The sequence below is a fragment of the Fukomys damarensis genome, unplaced genomic scaffold (assembly GCF_012274545.1).
Source record: "Fukomys damarensis isolate Sample0158 unplaced genomic scaffold, DMR_v1.0_HiC HiC_scaffold_17, whole genome shotgun sequence".
In the NCBI taxonomy this organism is placed as follows: domain Eukaryota; kingdom Metazoa; phylum Chordata; class Mammalia; order Rodentia; family Bathyergidae; genus Fukomys; species Fukomys damarensis.
In genome coordinates, this window is record NW_022900929.1 from 81,623,774 (window position 1) to 81,641,712 (window position 17,939).

Below are 17,939 nucleotides of genomic sequence, written 5' to 3' on the forward strand. Positions count from 1 at the left end.
GAACTGTTGTTAGGGCACACAGCTCTTTCCCAAATTAGAAATCTTTTTTTTTTTTTTTTTTTGGTACTGGGGATCAAACTCAGGATCTTGTGCTTACAAGGCAGATGCCGCAACACCGAGCTAAATCCCCGGCCCCTACATTAGAAATCTTACCAAGTGTTTAATAGTATTTCTCTTGGAAGATACACTCCCAATTCCAAGTCATGCAGTTACCCCCACATTTTTGGAATACAGTTTATTAGTAAATTGGACAAAGGACATAGTTCTGCAAACAATGTATTCTTTTACATCTTAAGAAGAACAAGAGTTGGTTTATGGGCTAAGTGCTTGACTCAGGTATGGCGTCAGCCTCTGTCTGTGCTTACCTTTTATGTACAAAGCTGAAGACTCAACATAGAATGACAGGCAAAGGTCGTGTCGCCCTTGCAGTCCTCCTCTAGCTGTTAGCGTGAGATGTTCTGGTGTAGGAAATACTTGTAACCATGAAAACTAGAATGTTTTAGGGTACATTTGAAGAGATAGTATAAAGTGTCTCGGCTAACAGGTTTAAGTAAATGTTTACTGATGCTTTTAATTGTACGCTCTTCCAAAATCTGGTTTACTAATTTAGTCAGTTTTCAAATTAAAATTTAATAATGCCTTCTCAAAATTTTTGTTGTATTTGTCTTAATTTTCAATTAAGAAATGGGGCAGCGTATCAAACCAAGGCCAATAAAGAAGTCAGAATACTTGTTTTTAAGGCAGCTTGAAGAATACTGATCGGGAGACTAGTTCCGAATTTCGGTCCTCTAGGAAGACTACCAGCAGGGAATCTGTCTGTCGCGAATCGGAAGTGGGGTTCACGTCAGGGCAGTGCCGTGACAAAGCCCCTGGCTCTGAAACCGCCACCAACTGGGGCTCGCCTGGGCCCGGGCAGTGCCCAGTGTGCCCGGCGGAGTCCTTGCTGTTAGTGTGGTCAGGCAGCACTCAGGCCCAGAGGACCAGGACGCTCACTGTGCTCGTGACTTCTCAGTTCCTTTGCCAGCTGTGCTCTTGGTTTACATGGTATTGCTGTACCCGGACCCTCACGAACACCACGGAGACCCTCCTTACTACCATTGCTCTTTCCTACTACCCTCTGGAAGGCTCCAAGTCCACAAACAGGTGAGCTCTTACCAGCTGTGCCCGAAGAGAAACACAGAGCTACCTCGTACTGTGGTACCCAGGAGGCTGCCTGCCCGGTCATGGATGTCCCTCGGCCAGAGGCGGGGAACTCTAAGCCAGTAGTTAAGGAGAACCTGGTAGGAAGTTGGTTCTCAGAGGTGCAGGCTGCAGGGCGGGGCATCTGGGGAGCTGCAGGGGATAAGGCCTCAGGGAGGTGACGTGGAGTAGTAACTGCCGAGATGTCCTCCCCTTCCCAGAGCCAGTGACGAGGGACAGACAAGCTGAAGACAGCCCTTGTGTGACCCGGCACACGGCCACGGGCAGAGCCCGTGGGAGCCAGCACAGCTGCAGTGGGAGTGGAGGGCAGGCAGGACTGGCCTGCTCCGGAGTAGGGCTCCAGTCCAAGAGAGCGAGGCAGTCAGGCCTGAGTGCTTTCCAGCGGCAGCGCTGAAGGGAGTGAGGGCCGGGATGTGGCTCAGTGGCCGAGTGCCGACCTAGCACATAAAGCCCGAGGTTTGAACCCAGCACCACAGAGGAGGAAAATGTCTGGCTGGGATATACTGCAGAGGGAAAGCCAGAATTTGGGAGTCTAGTTAAAACTAGCCAGGCGCAACCTGTAAGCCCAGTTTCTCAGGAGGCTGAGGCAGGAGGCACTGGAAGAGCCGAATGTGGCAGCCGATGGAGCTCTGGTGCCCACCTCCCTGTGGCATGGACACTTGTGCCTCGGACTTGGTGGCCAGAGTCAGTGTCGCGTGGGCTGCCCGTGTGACAAGGATAGAGGCAGCAGCGGGAGGCGGAGGGAAGGGCTGCGCCTCTGCCTGGGAGTCTGGCTCCTGCCTCAGCCCCGCGCTGCAGTGCTCTCGGCTTCTGTACTGTTCTCGCTGCCATGGCCCAGTGGTACCTCATGCTCCCTGGGGAGGGGTCGGTGGGTCCCCCCAGGGCTGGGTGCTGGCTGGGGTGCAGCTCAGGGTCCGAGACTGTCTGGTCCCTGCAGCGACGTTAAGAGCAGCCGTGGCTCCGGAAGGGGGGCAGCCGGTAGAGCTGTGACGTTAAGACTTAGTTACTGTTCAGTTCATAGGACCGCCATTAAGACATGGGATAACTTACTTGAAAGTACTAGAAGTAGGATATTTGAGCTACAAAGACTTCAAGTGTTACCTCCTTTTCAAGATGAGAAAAACTAATACCCAGGTAATAGATGACACCTGCCCGAGTCTATATAGCTAAAGGGAAAACGCTGTCTTCTTTCTTTTCTTTTTTTCTTCTCGGTTTTGTTGTTGTGCAGTACTAGGAATAAACCCAGGGCCTTGCACAACCTGGGATGTAGTGCCACGCCTGAGCCACATCCCTAGGGCTTTTTAAGCTTCTGTTTTGAGACAGGGTTTCACTAAGTTCCCCCAGCTGGCCTTGAACTTAGGATCGTTCTGCCTCAGCCTCCCAGATAACTGGGAACACAGGCACATGCCATCATACCTGGCAAAATACTGTCATTTAATTTTGAAAATTTAGCTTACAGCGTGACTAGGGCCACTTCAGAATGACTGTCCCTCCTTCCTTTGTGCAGCATGAAGTACGCCTCCCTGGTGGCCCTGGCCTGCCTCGTCCGCCCCACAGCCATCATCCCGTGGGTCCCGCTGTTCTTCAGACACGTGTGGCAGGAGCCTGCGAAGCACCGCCTCATTCTGCATTGCTTTTTCCCTGTTGGGTAAGCCTGGCTGCACCACCCCGGGTCCTGACGTGCGGGTGACAGATTGTGAATAAGGCTGCATTTTCCAGTGTGTAGGGCTTTGTTTTGTTTTTTAGTGATTCTAGGAGCCAAGGACCTTTGCACTGAGCTGTCGCTCCAGCCATCAAATTTGCTCAATTACTCCGGCTGGGCCTGAGCTCAGTCCTCCTGCCCCAGCCTCCCAATGCTGGGATCACAGGTGTGCGCCCCACACCCAACTTCACTTAACTGTCTTCTAACGGCATTGAGTCCTCCGTCCAGGACACAGAGCCTCACTGAGCGTCTGTCCGCGTCTGTGATACGGCTTAGGTGTTAATTTGTTTAGCCACGTCTTCTGCTGTGTCTAGTGCAGCGCTTCCGCAGGCTTTGCCTCCCATGTGTTCCGCACGTGTGCTGTCAAGGGCCCTGCTCTTCCACACTGAGCAGGCTCAGTGAGACCGACCGTTCTGGGGCGTCGCCCTGCTCGCGTCTGCCCAGAGGCAGTGGAAACAAGCAGGAAATGCTGGGCCCTGAACACGCCTTCACACTGTGACCCCAGCCCTGACCCCAAGACGTGGAGTGGACAAATGCAGGGCCAGGGAGCAGTGGAGCAACCTCAGACACCATGGGATGAGCAGATTCCGGGCTCCCAATGAGCTTGGCAGAGTCTGCGGGAAGCACAGGAAAGAACAGGCGGCCAGCAAGCATATGAGGCGGTAGGGTGCGGCGGGGTCCGTCCCTCCTCAGTGCTGTTGCCAAGTGAGCCTCCATGCACAGCTCCAGACCTGAGCTGTGCCACGGTCTTTCCAGAGCCAACACCTTTGACAAATACCAACTCACGTCCAGACTGCGCCAGTCTCCCAACACAGGAGCCAGGCAGGAGGTGCACGCCTATCATCCCAGCGCTGGGAGGCTGAGGCGGGAGGATCGCCCAGAGTCGAGGCCATCGTTGGCTACACAGTGAGACCCTGTCTCTAATAAATAAATGCAGAGGAAACTCTTCAGTTACTTTCAGGAAACCGTCTACCAGGCTGCATGATTCTCACTTTGTACTGAACATTGGGGAATCTAGAAAATCACCTTATAATCTACAGTAAGAGATGGAGGAAACAGGAGGGCTTGAGGGACAGAGCACCGGTTCGGTGTGGCCAGTTCTCCCTCAGCTGGGGAGCGGGTGTGTGTGCGTGTGTGGGCATGTGCGAACTGTGAGCTGGTTCTAAACTTTGCAGTGGCCCAGAAGAGCTCGGGGGCTTGTAGTGGGGTAAAAGTGGGAGACTGCGAGCAGATGCGAACGGTGCTTACAGAGGTGGAGGAGACAGCAGAGGCCAGGTGTGCACACAGTGCAGCTGTGTGAAGGTGATCACAGCACAGAGGAAGAGGGAGAGAGCCGGCTGCTCAACAAGTCGTATTTCTCACAGAGAAAACCAAACAAACTCCGAACCTTTGTTCATCAGACTCACTACTGAGTGAAAAAGCAAGCCACAGGTCAGAAGACGTGTGCAAGCTGTATAATCGACCCAAATCTCATATTCAGCCTAGACTCAAAATCTTGCAAAAATCTACAGGAAAAGACAGCGCAATAGCAAACTGATCAAAAGACCTCAACAAGTACTTAAAATATGTGGATGGCCAGGGAGGGTAATGCTACTCAAGTACCCACAGCTGAGCAGTAATCCCAGCACAAGGGAGGCAGAGGCAGCAAGACCATGAACTTGGGGAACAGCCTGGATTACACATGAGACCCTGTCTCAAACAAAAACAGCTAGGTATAGTGGACCATGCCTATGTTCCCATCCCTCTGGAGGCTGAGGCAGGAGGATCACCACACATTGGAGGCCAGCGTGGTCTACATAGTGAAACCGCCTCAGAAAAACCAAAACAAAGCAAACACAGAGCCACCGTGACGTTCTCCTCCTAACAGACACGAGCAGCTAAAAACAGTGTAGCGCTGTATGTGCACGCGTGTGTTGCTAGGGGACGTGAGCTGGCACACTTGGGAAAGCTGTGTATCTATAGCGGCCAGGGTTCTCACTGGCGGTTCCAGGTCCAGATGTGTGCCCAGCAGAAATCTGTTTATGGGAACCAGAGATTTGTAGAATTTGAGTAGCAACTGTGTAGTTGCTGAAAATGGGAAGTGCTGTGTACGCCAGCTGAAGAGCCGTGCGGTCCAGGGGTTACTGGGCCTTGCAGTAGAAACCCAGGATGTGCGCGACTCCAGCCCTGCAGCACCCGGAGTCCATGTGCCTGCACCGTGCCGAGAGCCGAGCACCTTTGTCACTTGTGTTGAGGACAGGTGGAAGGTGTGTCACCCTCGGGAAGACTGCGGGCCCCACGTTTGCATTTAGGTGCCAAGGTTGGGATACTGCGTGGCCACAGCAAGTGTTTCTTAGAAAGTTTGCTTCAATGTGTCTCCTCAGTCAGAGCTTTCAAAATGCCTTCTGTATCTGCAGATGAGACTGTAAAGTGTTCTTACAGCGGCTCTTGGTGCAGGGCATTTGGAAACTCCAGGCTTCCTCAGATTGAGTCACCGTTCTGTTTTGTTTTCCAGGTTTGTAACACTGAGTCTGTCTCTGGTAATTGATCGTATTTTTTTTGGCCAAGTAAGTAAAAAGATACTAAACTAGCAGCAGTTTTTATTTTAATCATTAATTGTACTGATAAGTAGATTTTTAATCCATTAGTATTTTAGAAAAAAGCCTTTTAAAGAATGATATGGAGGCTGGGGATATAGCTCAGCACACCTGCCTCACAAGGTCCTGAGTTCAGTCTCCAGTACCAAAACAGAATGATATAGATCTGTTGAAAAAGCCTGACTGGGCCAGGGCTCAGTGCTTCCACCACCTGCCTTCCAAGTGCAAGGACCAGAGTTCGATACCAAAAGAAAGAGCCTGACCATGTTTCCGGCTGTGCCTTCCACCAGCACTGTAGCAGCTTCAGAAGATCCCGTCTGTGGCAGAGCTCACCTGCGCCTAAGGTTGGCAGCAGTGAAAGTGAGGTTTCCTAATGACCATTGGCCCCACAGTCGTCCACAGAACACAGTAGCTGAAGTCTTCTATCCTGTCACTTAGTTTGAGATTTTCATCTTGCAACTGCAAGTGATTACCCGCTTCCTTTCTCGCAGTACTGGGGATGAAACTCAGCCTTCACTGTGCCCGTCCCATCCCCACCCCACACCATTCTGTGCGACTGGGTCTCACAGTCACTGAGTCGCCCAGGCTGGGTTGGAACTTTCGATCCTCCTGCCTCAGCCTCCCAGAGTGCTGGGATTATAGGCATGCACCACCATGCCTTGCCTTTGGGTGTTTTAAAATTCTCTTTCCCTCCCAGGGCTGTCCACCATTTGAAGCCTAGTTCTCTCGTAGCAGCTATACGATCTGGGATGTTTTGGACCTTTCCTGCCATGGTTCTTTGTGGGGAAGAGGCAAAGAGGCAGCGCAGGTGAAATGCTTGCCCTGTGCCTGCAGGAGGGCACACTGTGGCATTACTGTCCCTGCATCCCCCGTCGCAGACTCCTCTGCCTCCAGGAACTGGAGCAGAACTGTCATGCGGGCTCACAGCCTTGAGGGAAGGGCACTGTTCAGTAGGGGTTTCTGTGGATAGAAAGCCTCCGCTGCCACAATGTGTGAGCACCCACCTGGGATTTCTGAGATCCCTCGTACACCTCAGGTCTAGGGTTTCACAGGTTCCGAGTGCATCAGTAACCAGAAGGAAAGAGAGGGTGTGTTCATGCAGCATTAGAATTACAGAGGGGAACGGGGCCTGGTTTCAGTCTCTGCCTCGGTGCCAGACAGTGCCCACTCTGAGGCTTTTCATTTTTCTTCTTGCACGACAGTGGACACTGGTGCAGCTCAACTTCCTGAGGTTCAACGTGCTGCAGGGCGTGGGCAGCTTCTACGGCTCCCACCCGTGGCACTGGTACCTCAGCCAGGGGCTCCCGGCTGTCCTGGGCCCCCACCTGCCCTTCTTCCTCCACGGCTGTGTGCGAGCCCCACAGCGCTGCAGGAAACTGCTGGTGCCCGTGCTGTGGACGCTGCTGGTGTACAGGTAAGAGCGCACTTGGAGCTGGGCTCAGCATCGAGGGAAGTGAACAGATCGGGCCAGGTGAGTGCGGCTCAGAGCACTCGCCTGGTGTACATGAGGTCTGGGCTGCGTCCCCAGGACCTCATAGAAGTAAAACCGAGACCCTTACTGCCATGCGCTGTGAGCAGCAGTAACCAGCTGGGCCCAGAGCGACAGTATGCTTCCTTTCTCACTGAGCAAACTGCTCCAGACTGGGGTGGCAAATCCATGACACACGTGCCGAAGGCAGCTGTTAATGAAAGCTCCAGGTTTGCCATCACTGCTCTAGAGAAACACTAAACACTAAGGATCGAGGGCACAGAAATCTGTAGGTGTGCAGTCAGGCCCAGACATGGAGTCCAGTGCTGGCGTTGAGCGAGAGCCCGTGTCTCTGCCCCTCGCCACCCTTCAGCCAGTGCAGCCTGTGGGGCTCCCCGGCCCCTCACCCTCAGGTCCCAGGGGTGCTGTTGGTGTCACCTTGTCACTAAAAAGGGGGTGATTCCTGCATGAAGAGACTCAGTCTCTATAGAAACATATTATTGATGTCTCATTCTAAATAGGTTATTTTGTCAAACAACTGTGTGATGTATAAAATATTTTCTCTTCTTTTAATTATAGCATGTTGGACCACAAAGAATTCAGGTTTATCTATCCAGTCTTACCATTCTGTATGGTGTTCTGTGGTAAGTGATTTTGTTTAATACAAAAAACAATTACATAGAACCAGATAAAAGGTAAACATTTTCCCTACATCTTATGAAGATAAAAACATGAGGCTCCAATGTCCAAGGCACTTTTTGGTAGTGCTGTTCCTGACTTAGAACTCTTTCACTATGAAAGTAAGACTGGTCTGTTTTAGAATAGGTGTTTCAAGTTTATGGCTAAACTACAAGGACCTTCATTTTCACAAAGGGAAAATACATTTATTGCTGTCAAAACTAGTTTTTAATGCCTTTGTCCACAAAGTGTTTACCCTGTTAAGACTAACGCAGTGCAGTTTTTAAAGTAATTCACTCCCATGACTTTATTTTTGGCTCTTTCTCCACTTTTCCATGAGTTTTTGTTGTGTATTTTTTACTTATGACTTTAAAAAATGTTAACTCATCTTAGGAGAACCTAAATTTTTAATTGGTTTGGGAAAACTATGAATTAAACTAACTGTAGGGCTGGGGATTTAGCTCAGTGGTTCTGCTGCCTGCCTCGCAAGTGCAAGGTCCCGAGTTCGATCCCCGGTACCAAAAAGAACCACCCCCCCAAAAAAAAAACCCTTAACTTCAAGTTTAATTCATAATCAATGATTCTGGTCTTCCTTGAAACGTTAAGGCATTAAAAAAAAATAACCGCATTTGCAGAGAAGGCAATGAGTACCATCAGGGACCGGAGCACAGAAGGGTAGAAGTCTCACCTCAGAACCCAGTGGTTCCCAGCCCAGCAGCCTTCTCCGACCAGGCTGGAGGCGCTGCCTCCCAGGCACAAGCGTGCGTTGCCCGTGACGTGTTTCCTGCCCTCACACCAAGTACACGCGCACAGAGCCGCCTGGCAGATCGTAGCACAGTGGCTCCCACTTCACCACATTCTCCCAGGCATGCAGTTACCAGTGCCTGAGCGCTTGTCCCAGCCCGCACCCGGCACAGGCTGCCACCTTCCCTGTGGACTGCGCTCCTGAGTGGGCAGGGCACCAGAGCCCTGGACGCTCAGCATGGGCCTGGTGCAGGTGGCTGCCTGACATAGCTGGGTGACTGCACCTCAGGTCCTTGGCTTTTTTTGTTCTGATCTTTTTAACCTGATGTTAGGCAACCGTCTTAACTCTTGGCCGTGGATGGTGCCACAGGCCACCTCAGTAGAGTGGCTTAGTCTGGCATGGAGGCACACACCAGGAATTCCACCACTCAGGAGCCTGAGGCAGGAGGGTACTGAGTTCTAGGCCAGCCTGGGTTAGTGACTTAACAAGAACCTGTCTCAGAATAGAAGCAAACCTAGGGGCCTAAACCCAGGACATGCTGTCACCGTGAGCAGGCTGGTGGATGGCTTGCATGACTGGGTGCCACTGCTGTAGGCTGAGGCAGCGCAGCTCTCCTGTGTATTCATGGCCCCAGGAGAGCAGCATGCAGGCCCTGAGGTCCGGGCCCAGACCTGTGAACTCTCTCCTCCCATCGTCCTTTGGTCAGTGCAAGTCAGGCCCAGCCCAGGCTGAAGAGGTGAGGAGGCCTGCTGTCCTGGTGGTGGAACTGGCAAGAGGGAGCTACTGTAGCAGGTTCCAGGCCACCACGCAGCCCGGGACACCCCCAGAGCAGGTTCTCTCAACACCACCGCCTCTCAGACTCTAAATTCTGATCTCGGCGGTCCCTTGCCTGCTTCCCTCCCGCCTCGTTCCCAGGAGCCGCCATCTGCCTGTGTTTTAGCTGACTTTTCACTAATGACACCCTGGACAGTGGCTGCTTTGGGCCTGGCCAGTGGCTTCTCAGTGTGGGGCTGCAGCTGGGGCTGCTCCCAACACCTCCCTCACACCTGCACCCTGCAGGTGGACACCTGTCTCTCCCGGGCCTCTCCTCTCCTTAGTCCCATTCCAAGCTTTCTTCATGGAAACAAACGACACTAAACTGAGCTGACAGGTTCCCCAGAGTATGGAAAGGTGCACCCAGTGCAGTCCCAGCACTCAGGAGGCAGAGGCAGGAGGATGGCAAATCAGAGCCCAGCCTGGGCAACTTGGCAAGAGCCTCTGTAAAAGTGGTAAGGGTTCTGGAGACAGAGCTCCAGTGCTGAGCCCCTGGTGTCGTGCCCAGTACCATAAAAACAAAAAGCAGTGAGGCATGGCAGTATCTGCCTTCAATCCCAGCACTGGGGAAACTGAGGCAGGAAGATCCTGAGTTTGAGGGAGTCTGGGGCACACGGCAAGACCCAGTCTCAAGAACCTGAAGAATAGAATGGGAAGAATCACCAGTACACTTCTTGGTACGGTGGAGTGCTGAACAGGTTTTCGCACTAGCTTTTCTGATCATTCCTGCCGCCAGGTGCTCCCATGCCGCTCCTCAGCCGGCCAGGGTGGACCCCGTGTTGAACGCTGCGCACCCCACACCTGGGGCAGAGCTACTCCAAGGCTGTGGCCGCACAGCATGACCAGAGGGGCTCCACACACAGGGTGTGCAATCATGCACGGGGCTGTCGCACAGGGACGGTTCTGAGGGACAGCTGTCCTGGAGCCTCAGATTTTATCAGATCAGCCAAGTGGATGCGATGGCTTCAGTGAGTACGATATGAGCCATCTGATAACAGCCGTTTTAGTGTAAAACCCAAAGTCATGGAAAAGTAAATGTACTCATGTAGTCCTCTACAGTCACCTTGGTCACTTCCCAACGGTAACTTGCCATGTCCTTATGCAGCTCTTCCAGAAATCATCCATAGACACAAAGCATCGTTAAGCCAAGTGTGGTGGTGCACACCTGTAACCCAGCACGCTGAGAGGCTGGTACAGGAGGACCACAGGTTAGAGGCCAGCCCGGGCAATTTAACTTAGCAAAAAGGAAAAGAAAAAACTTAGATCCTGGTCTCAAGATTTTAAAAGGCTGGGTTAAATCCCAGCCCTGGCCCCTCCAAAAGAAAGTACCGTTCCATGGGCCCGGGTAGCAGAAGTGGCGTACTGCTGGCACCGTTAGCCACGCATGAAATGCTGTGTGTGAGGAGCGCTCCGACAGCCTGGGGCCTCATTTAGGCAGTGCAGTTTTTGTGGCACTGGGTGGCTTCTGCCCAGAACGTCACCTCAGTACTCGTTGCCATGCAGTTAAATGCCTGTCGGCTGGCGAAATCCAAGTGGAGTCTCGCGAATTACCTCAAGTGTACCGAAGCTACTGCTTCCCTGTGAGAAGAGCAAGGGTCCCGGCTTCTCGAGGCCCAGTCCAGCAGTGAGATTTCTTCCAGCTCTCCCCTCAACTCGGTACCTTCTGTTTCTGGGCGCCCCCTGGTAAACGTGATCTCAAGCCAGTGTGAAAATCCTGAGGCTTCAGGTCTGACCCGAGGCTCCATAGCTACACCGAGGTCAGCATCTCCATGACAAACCGCGAGTCTGAACCAGCAGAGATGCTGGGCCCAACCCGTGGCTCAGACTGCAGCCGCATCTCTGTCACGCAGGGCACTCACTTTCCCACCTGAGGACTTGGAGGAAGCCAGCTCTCTGCTTCCTGCTTCTGTCCAGTGCACTCCTGGCCCTTTACACGGGCTTGGTTCACCAGCGGGGTGCCCTGGACGTCATGGGCCACGTGCAGGAGGTCGGCTGCAGAAGTGCCAACCTGTCTTCAGCCTCAGTGTTCATGATGATGCCGTGCCACTCAACACCATTCTACAGGTACTGCAGCTTGCCCTAGGCGCCCTTAGTAAGAACAGAAAGCTGAAATTCCCAGATTGGAGGCAACTTTTATTGATCAAATAAACTTTACACACCCACTGACATTTACTTAGTGGGGGGTTTGATAGCAGGAATCAAACTCAGGGCCTCACGCTTCCAGTGCCGGGTTCGAGGGCTCCTGGGAAACGGTCCTACGTAGTGCAGGAAAGAACACAGCTTCCTGCAGATGATTCCACTCCTATGTACCTCAGGCCAGCTTCAAGCCCAGGTAATGTAGTGTCACCAAGGATCTTGTTTTAGGGGGACAGAACACTTGGAATACCCAGCCTAATAATGCCAAATACTAACACGCAACTTGGAAAGCCACAGGCCAGATGCAAGAGCCCGGCACCCTCCCCCAGCAGGGGCCCAGATTTCTCAGAACATGGTGGTGACTGCAGGTGTTGCTGCAGGCTGCCCACAGTTCACCAAGTTCTCAGCTTACACCTTTGACTTTTTGAGATGGTCTTGCTGTGCAGTGCAGATGAACTGTGCCTCCCAAAGGCTAGCAGCTGTTTCTCAGAATATTTTTTCCTGGTTTTTCGAGGCATGGTTTCACTACGTAGCCCAGGCTGGCCTGGAACGCACAGCAGTCCTCCTACCTCAGCCGCCCAAGTGCTGCTGGGATTACAGGCGTGTTCCATCACACCCAGTAGGCTTTTTTTTCTTCATTCATTTTTAGCACTGGGGATGGAACTTAGGGCCTCCTGCTTGCCAGGCAGGCACTATGGCACTGAGCTATATCCCCAGCCCTCAAAATTTCTGCTGTAAGTTCAAAACAGGGCCTCCTCCAAGATCCTAAGTCATGAAATTACTAGGTCTTAAATTTACTCTGTATGCACCTCACAGGTTAATTACACTCCATGTGTCATTGAACGTTTCATCCTTTAATCAAGTGAAGTTTAGCTTTTCTAGGGCTCTGCACACGCCCAGAACCTAGTTTAACAGGTGCTGCCTGGGATCCGATGGACCCACCCTTGCAGCACAGTAAAATGCAGAAGCAGCAGCTCCTGAGGTTGCCCATTGGTGCAATGCTGCTCTGGTCCAGCCCCCTCCACGCAGAGGGGACAGCAGGGCCCTCCTGCCTTGCCTGGTACCCGGGCGCTGGCTGCTGCTGCTTGGAGTCCCATTCACATCCCCATGGTTATGGCGGAGCTGAGCTGCACTCGGCTGAGCTGAGGCATGTTCAGGGTGGGGGGACGTGTGCTTTGCCTGGTCCCTGGTAACGGATGGCGACTTCCTTCACAGCCACGTCCACTGCCCACTCCCCATGCGGTTCCTCCAGTGTCCCCCAGACCTGAATGGGCAGAGCGGCTACCTTGATGAAGCAGACACGTTCTACCTCGACCCTGCGCGCTGGCTCCAGAGGGAGTTTCCCAACGCCGCCTTGCTGCCTGCTCGTGTGATCATCTTCAGCGTTTTGGAGGAGGTAAGTAGACAGGAAAGAGCGCTTAGCAAATAGCAATCGGCAACACTGTCCTGCTGTCCGTCCCTGTCTCCCCATACTCGGCACTGTCTTCTCCAGGCAGAGCCAGTCCCAGGTCTGTAGCCACCGAGGCATATTAGTTACCATAAGTTAATTTATTAAGAAATAGCTGGCTGTGGTGGCGCATACCTGTAATCACAACACTTAGGCTGAGGCAGGAGGATCACCTGGAGTTCAAGGCCAGCCTGAACTGCATAGTGAGACTGCCTCAAAAAATTTTTACTAAGAAGCCAAGGGCTAGGGATGTACCTCAGCTATGCCACCGCTGCCTGGCAACCATAAGGTCCTGAGTTTGATCCCCAGTACCCACCCCCAAAAATCACAAAAAAGGCTGGAGATGGGCTCAGTGAGAGATCCTGGATTCAATGCCAGTTCCATAAAAAAATAAGTGAAGTCATCAAGGGCTGGGGACGGAGCTCACAGAGGCCCTGTAGGCTGGGGCGGTGCTCAGGGGCACTCGGCCTGGGTTCCATTGCAGCACTGCAGCAGGAAAAGGCCAGAAGTCAGGGGCAAAATCAGAACAGGCAGCTCTGGCTCTTAAACATTCCTCAGGAAACTGCAGCCTTCACACTCACATTGCTTTATTTACTCGTAGGAAATCCGCGCTTTCCTAACCTCGGGGAATTACGAGAGAACTGCTGTTTTCTTCCACACTCACTTCCCCGAGGGCAGAACTGGAAGCCACATCTATGTCTATGAGCGAGGCCCGCCAGGCACTGAGGGCTGAGGACAGGGTGAGGCTCGGCAGCACAGAGGTCCCGCTAGCCTTGAACCACAGAAAGACACACGGACATGCCCACATCCCAGTAAAGACCTGGTCGTCATCATGGCGTCGTTTTATTGTTTCTTCTGGAATCAGATGTGCAAGGGGCTCACAAGAGAACAAGTCAGCAAGCTCTGCGGGCGGCAAACTCTTCACAAGTCAGCGGGCTCTTGAACCCACAGAAAGACAAGAAGTGGAAGTTATGGCAACACCCGCACAGCACAGCCTGACAGACAGCAGTGTTAATCACTGTCGTGTGTGGCGTGGACAGAAGACACTCAATGCACAAATCTGTTGCATGCCTGGCTTCCTTAATAAGACTACTGTATTTTCCAGTGCCCCCCCAAACTTTTTTGCAACAAAGCTGTACTATGGGTTTATTAGATGCAGGTTATTAAGCTTGTAATTGAGTGGTGCTGTAAGTACTACGAAGCCATCACACTGAAAAATCTCTTTCAACATGAAAAGCAACAGTGTCCTCATGGGAATTCCATCTTAGTTTAAACACCAAACAGTACACAGTACAAAAAGCATCCATGTGTCTTAGCTTTCTAATGTAACACAATCACGATCAGTATTTAGAATCAAAAGGTAACTGCCCCAATTCTATTTCCAGATTTGCCATGTGTCTTCTGCTAGTGCGACCACATTTATGCCATTTACCTTCCCTTTTACAAGGCTGTGACTGAAGATGCTTCTGCTCTTGTTTTCCATGCCTGGAGTTTTCAATATTTACCATACGCTGCTTTTTATCAGGTCGACTGAAAGTAGTAAACACATTTTTCATTTATGTTAGAGTTCAGCTTATTTAAATTAAGTTAAAAACAACTTTAATGCTTTTATCCATTATTCTACTAACTTCAGTCAGGATGTTAATACGAAGTATAGTCCTAATTACCTGCACCAAAAAAGGGGTTAGTGCAGGCATGACACTTTTTTATCCTATAAGAAGAAGCTGGGTGTGGCAGTGCACATCTACAAAGGCAGGCCGAGGCAGGAGTGCTGTGTTTTGGAGCCAGCCTGGGCTACACAGCCTGGCGTTGAATTTAAGTACACAGCAAGACTTAGTCTCAAAGAAGAACAAAAAACAGAGCCAGGCAGTGGTGCAGGCCTGTAACCCCAGCACTTGGGCGGTGAGGCAGGAAGATCCTGAGTTCAAGGCCAGCCTCTGCTCTACAGTTACAGTGAGACCATGTCTCAAAACAAACAAAACAAAGGACAAATTTTACTGGCAAGGCAGAGAAAATGCTCAAGGAATAGAAATGTGACAATAAAATAATGAGATGTGTCCATTACTTTCCCTCCATTCTATGAAAATCCCTGCCCCGCTGGCTTTACCTCTGTAGAAATCGACATCTCACGAGCCCACACCAGGCTCCACCTCCTCCCACCCGGCTCCTCCCAGCATCTACACTGCCTGCCTCCGCCCTGACCGGGCAAGAGCACGCCTTCAGGAGGCCTGGAGGGCCTCGTGGCTTTGTGCCACCTGCAGCCTTGTTCATGCTTCTCAGCTCAGCTGCCACCATCTCCAGCCCATTCTGGGCACACTTCTTCAGTGTTTCACTGCTGTATGAAATCTGTCCACATGTCTCCCTTGTGCTCTGCTGTCCTAATCCAGGCACCACCAGCTCATGCCTGTCACCCACCTCCTAGCTTCACTTTCCACTGGCCCTTCCTTCCAGCCATGGCCAGCACTCTAGATGGCACTGTCCCTCTCTCTCTCTCTCTCACACACACACACACACACCACACCCTCTGCGGATCCTCCGTCCATGTCCTATGAAACAAGCCTTCATGATCCAGTGAGGGCCACTGGTGATCCAAATCTTCCAGATGCACCCAGGCACTACCTGGCTTTCTGCGTGAAATGCCCTCCCTGCAGGGCAGCTCATTCCCACTTCTTTCCAGGCAGGTGCACTGCCACTGAGTTAAATCTAGGGCCCATTCTCATTTCTTTCAAAAGCTCTTTGAAACCTATGCTGAGGCTGAAGGCCACCTCCCTCACCAAGCCTCTCCACCACCCTCCAGAGGCTGTGGCCACCACACGCCTGCCTCTGTCCACCTCACTGTGGGCTCCTCCATGCCAAGCACTCTGCCCAGGGCACCAGACACCAGAACCAGTCTCATTATTCTATAGACACGCTGCCTTTATTTGCAAATATATAGATGTATCTCAGAGGCAAGAAGTAAAGCTCACACTTGAACGTTAGGGGAACTGCATGTTACAGGGTAAAAAGCTGATAAGCAACGGGCAGATGGGCACGTAAGGATTCTGGGCTTGCTCTGCTGCCTCCTGGTCATGCCACTGCCCTTAACATGCAGCCCGGTAAGAAGTGTTAATAATTTGGCAATGATGGGGTACAGGAGGGCTGTTAACTATGGGCTCTGATTTCAGAGAAAAATCTGCACTGTCCACTATGGTGAGCATATAAATAGATTGATCACACAAGGCAACTGTCTTTTCATATAAATTAGAGTGAAACAAAATGAGTGAAAATAGGATTTATATAGACTTAACTGATTCTTAAAGCAATCATTTTCTCAAGTCAACAGTGATGATGTTGCATGGAATTTTCTACATGAAATAGCTGTAATTTTAAAGCTCTATCTTTCCATTTATTCTAAGCTTTCAAGATTAAAGCACATCTCTATATTACAAAGCACTACCCATCAGACAAGTGTTAGAAACTATTATAAAGACACGGTTCTAAGTAAACCGACCTGGGTCCGAACAGCGGGAGTACACGGTCAGCAAAGTGTCTACATATGTATCCGTCCAACTTCTCAAACACTCCACTGTCTGCTCGGTACTCCTCCATGCTTTTAAGATGAGCTATGACATCATTAACAAAGTCTGCGAAGGTCTTCTGACTTGTGAGGCCCTTTATGATACACTGATCGATGAATTCATTAAGTTCTTCCCAATGATGAAAAGTGTCCAGCTCTTTTACTAAGTATCTTCTAATTACTTGCCTAAAGTCAGCAGCCAGTGCAGGACTCGCCACCGTGTCACAGGGGCTGAAGAATTGCCGAGCGGTTCCAGGCACCCGGTGCCCAGCCTCTCGGGAGGAGCGACACGCTCCCTGCCAGCCACTGGTGGTGCCAGCCTTGTAGAGGCACGCGGTTCCTCCGGACCACGCCCAGCGAGTCTGCTGCTCTTGGCTCCCAGCACCCTGCATGCTGGGGCTGCGGCGGTTCTGGTTTTGGGGGGGCGCTTCATGCTGTGGATGTGAACAACCGCTGAAAACTGTTTTTTTTTTCCCAGTGTCTGCTTCTTTTGCAGTACCAAATCTTTTATTGCCCTTTTCAAAGATAGTCTTGGTGGTATCTTTAAAATGTCGGAAAGTGGATTTAACTGAATCTGAGAACCTTTTTAGATTTTCCTTCACAGCTTCTTTAGCCTGCTTAATTTTTTCTTTATGATGCCTCACAAACTCCTTGGTAGAATTCTTCATGGCATCAAAAGTTTCCTTAACTGTTCCCAAAAGTGTTTCCTTTGACTTACTCTTAGCCCTGTGGTTTCCTCTGCCCGCCTTCTGCTTTCCAGTGTCTGGTTTTCCATTCTGATCTCTGGCTTCGATGTACAGCCTTTCCCACAAGTCAGAGCGCTGCTGCTCAAAGCTCAGCCTCTGCTCCAGCTCAGCGAGTCTTTCCTGTAACTCTGCTGTCTCCTTTTCGTGGGGAGAGCCTGACCCAGGCTGCCGCTGACCAGCCTGTAGGTGCAAAATTTCCCTCCGCAAAGATGCTGCTGACTTTTGTTCTCTCTCCAGTTCACTTCTTAGCATCTTTGTTTCTGCTAACAGAATCTCCCTTTGATTAAGGAACCTATGTGTTTTCTGTTTTGCTTCATGCAAATGCTGCTTAAGCTTCTGATTTTCTAGGATTAATTCAGCACCTGCACCTCTCCCCTCCAATATTCTAATCTGCTCCCGTAGCTTTCGTAACTCTTCCTGGAGTGAGCCAGTGGTCTGCTCTCCCTGCTCCAGAGACGCCCTCAGGTGGTGACTGTGCGCAGCGAGTCTCCTCGTCTGAGTTTCAAGGGCCATCTTTTCTGCAGTTGTCAGGAGTCGACACCGTCCAAGACTTTCTTTCAAAGTCTATTTTGAAAGAAAAATGACAAGATTTCAAAAGCTGAGTTTCAATCTTTAAGATATTAACACCTCACAAACTTTACTGGCTTTATTTCTACAAGGCACTATAACTTAGGTATTATTCTCAATAGTATAAAAATTAGAAAACCTAAGTTTCGCCTGGCGTGGTGGTGCACGCCTATATTCCCAGCACTTGGGAAGCTAAGGCAGGCGGATCGCTGTGAGTTTGAGACCAGCCTGGGCTACATAGTGAGTTCCAGGTCAGTCTCAACTACATAGTGAGACCCTGTCTCAAAAAAACAGGAAAAAAAAAA

The 17,939-nt window shown here is 51.2% G+C and overlaps 2 protein-coding genes across 7 annotated transcripts in view; one reads left to right on the forward strand and one right to left on the reverse strand.

Annotated features, from left to right (window-relative positions):
* Positions 1-13,715, forward strand: part of Pigb (phosphatidylinositol glycan anchor biosynthesis class B) — a gene marked incomplete at its 5' end in the record, with an annotated part of 18,792 nt that extends 5,077 nt beyond the window's left edge. Inside the window, 8 exons of the mRNA XM_010609091.1 lie at positions 1,013-1,143; positions 2,708-2,848; positions 5,397-5,448; positions 6,681-6,892; positions 7,526-7,590; positions 11,033-11,246; positions 12,534-12,714; positions 13,367-13,715. Coding sequence (XP_010607393.1) covers positions 1,013-1,143; positions 2,708-2,848; positions 5,397-5,448; positions 6,681-6,892; positions 7,526-7,590; positions 11,033-11,246; positions 12,534-12,714; positions 13,367-13,498 — 1,128 coding nt within the window. The remainder of the gene's footprint in view (positions 1-1,012; positions 1,144-2,707; positions 2,849-5,396; positions 5,449-6,680; positions 6,893-7,525; positions 7,591-11,032; positions 11,247-12,533; positions 12,715-13,366) is intronic.
* Positions 13,590-17,939, reverse strand: part of Ccpg1 (cell cycle progression 1) — a 24,530-nt gene continuing 20,180 nt past the window's right edge. For 4 of the 6 annotated variants that reach the window (XM_033765266.1, XM_033765264.1, XM_033765267.1 and 1 more), the window contains 2 exons: positions 16,256-17,631; positions 13,590-14,295 (listed from right to left, as the gene is read on the reverse strand). In XM_033765266.1, coding sequence (XP_033621157.1) covers positions 14,106-14,295; positions 16,256-17,631 — 1,566 coding nt within the window. In that variant the 3' untranslated portion in view covers positions 13,590-14,105. Of the gene's footprint in view, positions 14,296-14,679; positions 17,632-17,939 lie in introns of those variants that run through there. The other 2 variants (XM_033765265.1, XM_033765268.1) reach the window with 2 other exon arrangements.